The sequence below is a fragment of the Priapulus caudatus genome, unplaced genomic scaffold (genome assembly GCF_000485595.1).
Source record: "Priapulus caudatus unplaced genomic scaffold, Priapulus_caudatus-5.0.1 Scaffold1054, whole genome shotgun sequence".
NCBI lineage: Eukaryota > Metazoa > Priapulida > Priapulimorpha > Priapulimorphida > Priapulidae > Priapulus > Priapulus caudatus.
Genome location: NW_014578115.1, coordinates 305 through 10,819, shown reverse-complemented (window position 1 = coordinate 10,819; position 10,515 = coordinate 305). Strand labels below are relative to the sequence as shown.

Genomic DNA, 10,515 nt, shown 5'->3' with positions numbered 1-10,515 from the left:
GAAATAGCTAAAATAAAAAAACGAGCCAGGTCAAACAAAGGTCAGGGGGACATAGACCTTATCTGCACTAGATAGTTCCATATCTTACATAAACCCTTCATGTTACCAATGATGTCATAATAATGTAAAACTAATAAAATCCTATAAGTTCCTTATAAATTCGTGTCTGTTCTACAGAGGTAAGCGCTAACAGGTTTGGCAGTACATGGTTTCAATGCTGTACGCTACATGCCAGTTCGAACAATGCCGTTTCGCCGAACAATGCCGCTACATGCCAATTCGAACAGTTCGCTACATGCCAACCGAAACATTTACCGAAATTTTAAGAACGATAACGTATATATGCGCACCTAGTTCCGTCTTCGCCTATAGATGAAACTATTCTGCTCTTAATGTAAAGGAATGCGAGCAGACGGTAAACCCTTCAGGCAGAGACGTTTGATGATTTATTACGCAAATCCGGTAGCAACAGAAATAATATAGATAACCATATTATTATCTGTATTATTTATAGGTTATCTATATGGTAGCAACGCACTCACGCGAAAGTTGTTACGTTACTTCAACGCTGACACGAAGTAATAAATCTATTATAAAGCTGTAGTGTCAGAGTACAGTGTCTATGGACGCCAGGTCAAGGCTATCAGACATAGGTGTGCGCGAAACCGGTAGGTATACGTGGCAGTCGTCGCGCGTGTTGACATCGTGTGTCCCTAATCCGTGCGCTTAACTAAACTGCACTTGCGTTTTTTGCTTATTAACCTTGACGCCTATGCGAACCCAAAAAATACGTATGTTAAACCTAGTAATGTGTAGCTCTGTTATTTCTCAACGATACGCATTAGTAAAAAAATTTATTAGATACTCTAAACGTATTTTTAACGCGACTTTGTAAAAGGAACTTTTACAAGGCTTTAATTCTGTCTAATGCATTGTAAATAAAATTTTTTGTAAACTTGAATAACATGGCGTACTCGTATTCGGTTGGTTGCTTCATTTGCACTAAACAATTTCTGTTTTCAAACACATCTTCCGTGCTATTCGCATATTAATATTATTCGCAGTTAATATCGCATATCGTCAGCGTTAGGAAATGACAACCGATATAGAGGTGTTTGAATAACTGCTCTACTTAGTGTTGTTAGACGGATGACTACAGTTAGGAATATATTCGCACCTTAAATGCTAGAGTTCAGACACACGTCTAAGTTATATACCTATAAACCTATAAAACGCGTCCAAGTTTTTAATTTTATGCGCGTTATATAGCTGTTACATCCGTGATAAAAATTCAGTGGTATATACTAACTGTATAAATAATGAATCTCGGATTAGGTATTCAGTACATGTCGTGACATTCATTTATCTTTGTATATCAAATATCGCTGACCTAAGGATGTATGAGGACACAACGCCGTGCGATAAGTCATATAATTTTTTGTAGTATATAGTGCTTCAAGTATTGACATGTCTTGAATGCATGATGTATATAGTAAATCATGCGTCGCGCCAAGCCTTTAGTCGTAGGCGAAGCACGAGCGAAAACGCGATGCTTAGGCGTGTAAGTACGGACATTAGCTTAGCACAGGTGGAATAGCTCAACCCTACAATCTCATACATCCTGACCTACCGGACCCGGTTGTGTTTATATACCTACATGTTGGAGTGACACTGCTCGCAAGGATCTCTCAATCCAATTAACACCAATGATGATAATAATAATAGTATTGATAATAACAATAATAATAATACTGATAATAATGACAGTAATAGTCATGATATTTTACGCTATTGCAGTAAGTCTGACAGCTCTGAACTGCTGGAGTGTAACATGGGCCGCACACATGCAGAACTGGATGTTCTACATTAAATTGGTGGCCCTGGGTGCAATTATTATCATGGGATTTGTGCAAATGATCATGAGTGAGGGAGACATCCCAGGTTTCCAGTCCGCCTTCGCCGGGAGCTCGTCTTCGATCGGGGAGATAGGCCTGGCGATGTATTCCGGTCTATTCGCTTACGCCGGTTTGTAAGTCGATTATAAAATTACATTATACATCCTTATGTACCATATATAACATGCTACATATTGCATTATGCATAAGCTATTACATATTATTTACTATGTGCTATAAACTGTATGGCAGCTGTTCGAACAAGTGTTACACTGATTTCTATGTGTAGATTTGCTGAGAAAGGGTTATCTTGTGGCCCAGTTTTTCTTGTTGGGTACGCCTGTGTGGATAGGTTTAGTGGGGAGAGATAAATTTAATTATAATATAACGGAAGCATCGAACCAGCAAGTGTTTCTTAAGGTTAGAACTTGAAATCGGCTAGGATTGTAATCATGACCGGAAGATCGGAAATGTATAGTTCCATTGAGAAAAACATATATCAGTTTTCATTCTGCATACATGATAGCAGGAGCAATATTCCTATTGCAATATTGCTAGCAATATTGCATAATAGCCTATAATGCATATTGCATGATATTGCAGTATAGGGAATATTGCATGATAGCCTATCATGATTGCATGATATATTCCTAGCAATATTGCATGATAGCAATATTCCCTATTATCTACTCCTGATGATAGTAAGTGCTATATCACCTTCTTTGTTCTTTGAGTCATCACATTGTATCGTTATGACAAAGGATTAATATTAGAAGGAAGAATAACGAATAAATAGAAGAATACTACATTACTCACTAGTGAGCTATTGAGTTATGATTGCAGACTAACTGAAGTAATATAGTATTAGCGATAAAATTAATGGATGAAGATAAATCATAGATTGCTATACTGAGTGGTATCTTAAACTTATATACAATTCCTGGTTTCTTTCAGCGAAGTCATTAATTATAGTGCTGAAGAGATAAAAGATGTTAAAAGGTATTTATTATTTATGTTTGTTAATTTAGAGAGCGGTTGTGTGCGCAGCGCACGAACTTATAACTCATGCAGTAAGTGTAACTCAAAAACCTCATTGATTTATATGACCGGACGCCCATGCAGTTACCGGACGCCAGCTCCCAGGCTACGAGTCCGGTCATATATTTCTTATGTGAACCCAACTATGTTTTTTCAGTAAAAAACAATAAACAATCAGTTTTTACCATAATATTACTTACCTTTAGGTATTTTTTCTAATAAAATCGACGATTTGAAAGGGGTGTGGCCTAATCGTGACGTGGATTTGGGAATCTGTGCTGAGCTTTTTAATGGATGACCGGACGCGTAGCCACTGAAATTTATGGCATTTATTTTTATCACAGTTTTATTAATAAATAAATGGTTGTTGTATCTTCGTGGCAGGAATCTTCCAAGGACGATATACATTTCCATAGCTATCGTGACCACTGTGTATACATTAGGCAACATTGCCTACTTCACAGTTCTTACGAAAGAAGAAATACTGGGGAGCAGTGCTGTTGCAGCGGTGAGAAGCGTAGTTAGATTAAATTTTAAAAACAAGCGCTCCATTCAGATAAGGTGCAAGAAAATCACATGGGGGTAATTTCGCGCGGGGCGGAAGCAACAATATTATGCGAGATGATTCATCAATACATTTTTATGCGCGGAAAATGGTTGAACATTGCCTAAGATATTTTCTGAGTGAGTATTCGTGATTTTAACGTGATTGACACGGACCAAATGCATTTAAATATTAGTTATTCATTCACAACGGTCATCTGGTAGCTGTAGCGTATCGATTGTTTTTCAGACTTTTGCGGAACGCACCATGGGACCTATAGCGATAATAATACCTATCATGGTCATGTGTTCCGTGATGGGAGGTCTCAACTGTAACATATTCACTACTGGAAGGTTAGAAATATATATATATATTATATATATATATAATAGTATGATATAATTATATACAATATTTAAAATATAGTTACTCTTAATTTTTTCCGCTAATTTTTTTATTCCGCTGCCCGATATAAAACCGCGAAACACGAATAGCCATATATAGTAATTAAGCAGGTATATATGCCCTATGTAGATATTGACAGGGTAACCATTGCGGTGCTGTTTTGTGCTGCAACGGCATTAGTTTATGATATAAGTAGGTAAATTACACATTGTTTACGTTATACCCCCTACAGACTGCAAATTTGATCTTACGTCAAATTAGTTCGGGGCAGGCGTGCTCTAAATTTTTTCAGTGTGTACACGCTATCCCGGAGTCGGGACTAAATACGCACTAATCCGGACTAATGCGAATGGAGGTGGGCCAGACCCGCTTCGAAGCGTGCTAGCTAAAGTTATTCCGCGCGAAAAATTGTGTGTGGACGCAAGCCGGGCGATATTTCGATATGCGCATGCGCATACTTGTTTTGATAACATAAGAGTACAGTAGTGTGTGAATTTGTGTCTGCAATTTTGTTTTTGGACTTCTCTTTGCTAAAGTATAATTACAATTTGGCCAGAAGATCTATCCAAAATGTATGGGAAGGCAGACATGCATGGGAATGTGTATGTTTACGTTTCAATTGCTGATAAAATGGCCCAATTGAATTATAATGAGATACCCAGATTCGAGTATCGTGCTTAACTTTTACCCCGGTTGAGTATTCATATTTTGTGTCTGTACGCTGCGATTAAGTGCGCGTCTGGCCCGGGCCTGGCTGAGATTAGTTTGATGTAGGATGGAATTTTGCAGTCTGTACGGGGTATTAGAAAATGCATGAAATTTTGCGTTCATGGGCAGATAGCAGTAACTGTTGATCTCTCGAGTCCGCTGGTACATTGCGGCAGGAAATACGCTCAACATCCCAACAAATCTTTTGATAACATATTAGTGTCACCGATAAGAATTTCTGAACCGGGCCATTTTCAACAATTTGGCTGTCGGCAGCAAAGGTTATTACCATGATTTCAACCGCCATCACGTAGTAGCACACCATTGTCGTACGTTGTGCTATCATACAAGCTACATTCCACAGCGGTAACATGCGCAACTAACGTACGTAATGTAAGAAACATAATGTAACTAACGTAATGTAAGTAACGTAACGTAATGTAAAGTAATGTAAGAACGCCTTTTCCTTACCAGGGTCTATTTTGTGAGCGCTAGAGATGGAGGACACATGCCTTCCATCATAGGCATGCTCAACGTACATCGTTACACGCCATTCCCTGCAATGATACTCAGCGTAATGTCTCGTCCATTACACCGTGTTATATTATTATTATTATTATTATTATTATTATTAGTATTATTATTAGTATTATTATTAGTATTATTATTATTATTTATTAGTATTATTTATTATTATTATTATTATTATTATTATTTAGGGGTTGTTCACAATTATCAACATTTTCACAAGTGTACAAAGAGTACACTTTTTCAAGACCATTTTTTCACACTATTCTACATAGAGATACATGTATATGAATTACATGCAAACCCTGTTATAACGAGCACGGATGTAACGAAATCTTGATATAAAGAATGAAATTTTCTGGCACAAACAAGTGGAAACAGATCAAAATTATTAAATACTGTTTATAATAAATACGAATTCATTGTAACAAGCATAATTTGGTGGTCCCAAATGACCTCAATATAAAGGGATTTGCCTGTAGTCTAATTTAGCTACAAAACGAAGAAAAATATTAAAAAATGCGTAAAAGATTTATATCCTGTTTGCTTAGTTTTATTGATTGATTGTTTCACAAAAAGATGATGATGATAACGCTGATTGTGACAATGATAATGATGATGATGATGATAATGATGATGATGATGATAATGATGATGATGATGATGATGACAGTATTGATGGTGATCATGATAAAGATGGTGATGATGATGATCATGGTGGTGGAGATGGCGATGACAGTGATGATGGTGAATTATCTACAAATTGACAAAATAGTATTTACCCGTTGAGGACGGTGCCAAATATATTGCATTGGACTGGATCCTATGGAGAATGCATGTTCTCTGGCCTTCAGACACGACATCTGCTCGTTTACGTTGATCATTCACAAACACAAAAGCATTTATAAACTCCATGTATTTGTTGGTCGGGTTCTTGTGGACAAGACATCCTCGTTGATGGAGGAATTTCAACAATTGATCCAGGTCATCAGCGCGGCTAGAACTATTGCCCGCCATCGTGCTGGTTGGTTACACAGACTGTCTGTGTAACCAACCGGCACGATGGCGGGCAATAGTTCAGACTCAGGGTTTCTTCTGAGGGAAAATTAGACAACGGAGGTAATGGCCAGTTTGGGCGAAAACGCGCATACGTTTCAAAGGCGTATTTGCACGTCTCGATGACCTAGCAAAGCGAGCACCGCAGGAGCTCGCTCAGCTAAGGGGGTCCGGGGGCATGCCCCCCGGGAAATGTTTGAAAAACTGGTGCAATTTGGTTCATTCTAAGCTATTCTGAACACATTGTATGACTCTTGAATCTATTTTTCAAGTTGTCAAAAGGAACAAATAAACTATGAATATGAAATAATACAAGTATTCATATTTATAAAAATAGTAATACCGTCATGAAATGAAATGCGATTTTATTTCAACGAAAGCACTTTCCTAGTGCAGAATACAAACGAACACCCATGCGTATGCATGCATAGGTATAGCGCCCTTAATTCGCTGCTGGAGTCAACATGGCGCCTGTCGCACTCAAGTACAAATTTTAGTACAATAAAGTGTAGTTTATTGATGGAAGAACAGTGATTTTTGTTAGGCGGTGTTTTTGACAAATTTCTGTGTCGCGGATGAGAATTTGAGCGAGGCGCGTGTCAATGCAGGGGAAACACTGTATTTATTTTTGGGTTGACACTATTTTGACAACGGCGGGTAAATACAGGAATATTTTCGCAACGGCGATGTTAAATTTGACAACGGCGGTGCGCCACTGTGCCTCTTACGTAGAAGAAGCCTTTACACTGCACTCGGCTGCTAGGTAGCTAGCTCGGTTCGTTCGTTCAACCGGCCGGTGCGGGGCGCGGGCCGGCCGGGGCGCGAAATTTTTTTTCCCACGAGAGTTCCGGACCCCAGCCAATCAGCGCACTCCATTTAGACACATTAGAATGCGACAGGTGTTGAATAGACAATAGAAAGACAAATAATAAAACAATAGACAATATATAATTGATAACAGAAAATATATATATAATAGACAATATGATCAGCAGGAATAGACTATAGAGGAAATCTAATCGTCATGCCATACATAAGCTTCGTAACGGCCTATGATAGTCGGCCGTTCTCCTATTATACATTTATCTAAATTATACGGGCCTTACCTGAGAGATTCTCGTACCATTTCGCCTTGTTCTTTGGTTAAGATAAATATATAGTTATAGGCAGGCGGTATCCGGATAAAAGAAACAGGTAAGTCAGCGACTTTACAGGTTGTAGCATAAACTAGGAGTAATAACGAGCCCCGCACAATCCTAGCGTGTAGACCGAGTGTGAACAAACAACGGAAACTTGCAAAACAAATGTCAGATACGGTCATAATGAATTAAACAAGTCTCTCAATAATAATTGGTTTTTAGTGCTCACGTGTATAAATCGTTTGGAAATTCAATTGGATAACGTCGCAGGTACTATGAACAATTAGTGCCGCCTCACTATTGCTTATGCGCGCGAGCATTGGCATTATTATAACGCATTGTGTTACGTCACGATCTCCTGCGTCCTGGGCGCCAGCCAAGAGCTTTCGATATAAGCGATTTTGATTTGTGTTGATGCGTTTATTGTTACATCGAAATTGCACCGTCAAATTAGCGGAGTATAAAAGCAAGGTATTAGTAAGCATGTAAAAGTAAACAGAAACACTATTGTTATTTTCAACGATTTTTTTTGTCAAATAACACACAAGTATTACTATCGTTGCTGGTGCTGGAATTCGTGACGGTAGACAGTTTAATACAAATTGAAATTGTTTCGTTTAATGAAAACTTTGTCTTATTCGACTTCATATTTGCAAGTAGATGCAAAGTCAGTGTGTGATGCCACTAAAAACTTTAATGCTGTTGTTAGCGCGGCACTGATGCGCTGTCATATGTTGCTTTGGGAAGGAATAGTGCCCTCGCTTTCACCTGCCCGCAGCCGTCGGGCCACTATACCTTTCCGCACTCAGCAACACTATATGAGAGCATTCAGTACTGTGGGCCCCACAACAGGCATTAATATTTAATTACTTGCGCATGTCATATTAAAATGTGTTTATATGCGTATTGGAATAGTGGATATAGATAATGTATTGTGGTGTTCAGCTAGTAGAATCTCTTATTCAATTAATGCCTTAATGATGAGAAACAAAATCGTTAATTGTATCATCGTATACAGACAAATCTGTAATACAAAGCGTCACTCTAAGGAAACCGACCAGTGTCCCTCAAGACAAGCATACGGTTTCTATTGGCGTGTGTTCATTATATACAACTGACATTCAAAGAAACGCATGAAGTCTCCTGTATAGACAGGTGTCCCTCTCTAGAGAGGTGACCGCCACCACAGTTTGGCGCTGCCATAGCATATGACTTGTTCATCAGAATGTGCAACAGCAGGATAACGGCGTGCAGGCAGACGCGCCTACATTTAACCACTAGATCGGGATCTGCTATCGTTCTTTTGGATGTTGTCAGAAACATTTTAGTCGTCAATCTTCACTCTTAGCCGCTAAACGATTTTCCACGTGGAACAGCTGACCAATGCTACACTTACATCTATAGAAAACACTACAATCTTTCATAGTAGAGCTATAATATTTTTCACCTGATGCCTATGAATATTATTAATAAAGTTAATCATTTTTGCATTCTCGGACTCACCGTTGATTCGGACGAGAAACTGTGTGGCTTTTTCCACCGAAGGTAGAGGCAAGCCAATCGATGCCGCTCCTCCCATAATCCACCTGAAGAAAACCGTCAGTAATCTAACAGCAGCGAATATATGTCGTCGCTGATAAGCTAGCGCAGCCAGCAGCAGTTGCTCATGAAAGTCCTTGCCCAATCAAGCGTATTAACGGACTATACATCAGTAGTTAAGATAACAAAATAAGATACCGTAATGAGTGTAATGTTTAAGATCCCTTATTATCATACTCCTGATAATACACACACACGCCCACACACAGAAACACAACGCACTAACGCGCGCGCGGACGAAACCGCACACCTCGCACACGCACCACTGGGTCGTGGGTTGGGGGGGGGCTACGGGGCGGCGCCACGCGCATCGCCGCCGCGCGCTTTATTTGCTTCTCTCTTTCTTCTCTCTCTCTCTCTCTGCGTCTTCTCTCTCTCTCTCTCACTACACAGTCACACACGACGACAGCGCAGGCAGCAGCACACACACCACACACACATCACACACACACACACTCGCACACGCACACGGCACAGCACACGCACACCACACGCACACATGCCATGAGGCTTGCGCCCGCGCGTGTGCATGGCGATATAAATAATAATCATAATTAATAATAATAAAACAGGACGGAATAAAACAAAACTTGCTTTTAATTACTCGTTGCTATAATAATTGAGACTAATTCGTGTGAGATACGTTTACCAGTCCAACAATGCATATTCTTACTTCTAGTTAACTAAGACTTCTAAGTGTTCTAACTGTAATTAAAATCTGTAAGCATAGCAATAAGCCAGCCACTATCAGGTTGGTCGTTGATTTCGGGCCGGACGCAGCTCTTAGCCAGATGTGACAACCGATTGGTTGTAATTTGAGGTTATGAGTAAAACACGTAAAACTAGTCTAACCAGGCCGACCTAAGCCCAATAATAATTCAAGTGAGCACGGCTATCTCGCTCGCGCGGATAGCGTCTATAGATAATAATAATAAATAATAAATAATAATAATAAATAATAATAATAATAATAATAATAATAAGGGATCGTTCAATTATCAACATATTACAATGCGCTACAACCGTACGCTGAGGGGATGGGTCAATGCCCGCCGTCGCTTATCAGCATTTCCGAAAAATGTCAATCCATTTGCCGCGCCGCGCCGCCCCAGCATCGCGCGAATCCTCACGCGCGACGCTCCGAGCCCCGTGCCGCGAACATATTTTTTTTCCCACTGCAGAGTTGCCAGGACCCACCACAGATATGTAGTCTTTGTAAAGTATATAGGTTCTATATAAGACGAGAAGCCTGGTTGGATTATAGTTAGTGTGTAGGGCTTAGGTTAGAGGGTTAGGGGCTGTATAAATTTACGTATTGTTTCCTTACCGACGCGAAAGTCGAGTGAAATGACNGAGAGAGAGAGAGAGAGAGAGAGAGATGGCGTGTGTATGTGTATGCGTGCGTGCGTGCGTGCGTGCGTGCGTGCGTGCGTGCGTGTTTGTGCATGTTTGTGTGTGTGCTGTGTACGTGTGCGTGTGTACGTGCGTGCGTGCATGCGTATGTCTGCGTGTGTGCGTACGTACGAGCGCGCGTGTGTGCGTATGTACGAGCGCGCGTGTGTGCGTACGTACGTACAAGCGCGCGTGTGTGTGTGCGCGCGAC

General features: G+C 40.0%; 1 protein-coding gene across 1 annotated transcript in view; it reads left to right on the top strand.

The window, feature by feature from the left end:
- The window catches only part of LOC106815167 (Y+L amino acid transporter 2-like), a gene marked incomplete at its 3' end in the record, with an annotated part of 6,403 nt that extends 1,214 nt beyond the window's left edge, over nt 1-5,189 (top strand). Inside the window, exons 2-6 of the mRNA XM_014819598.1 lie at nt 1,798-2,029; nt 2,850-2,894; nt 3,318-3,441; nt 3,727-3,830; nt 5,065-5,189. Of these exons, the coding sequence (XP_014675084.1) occupies nt 1,798-2,029; nt 2,850-2,894; nt 3,318-3,441; nt 3,727-3,830; nt 5,065-5,189 (630 nt within the window). The remainder of the gene's footprint in view (nt 1-1,797; nt 2,030-2,849; nt 2,895-3,317; nt 3,442-3,726; nt 3,831-5,064) is intronic.
- Between the last annotated feature and the right edge of the window lie 5,326 nt (nt 5,190-10,515).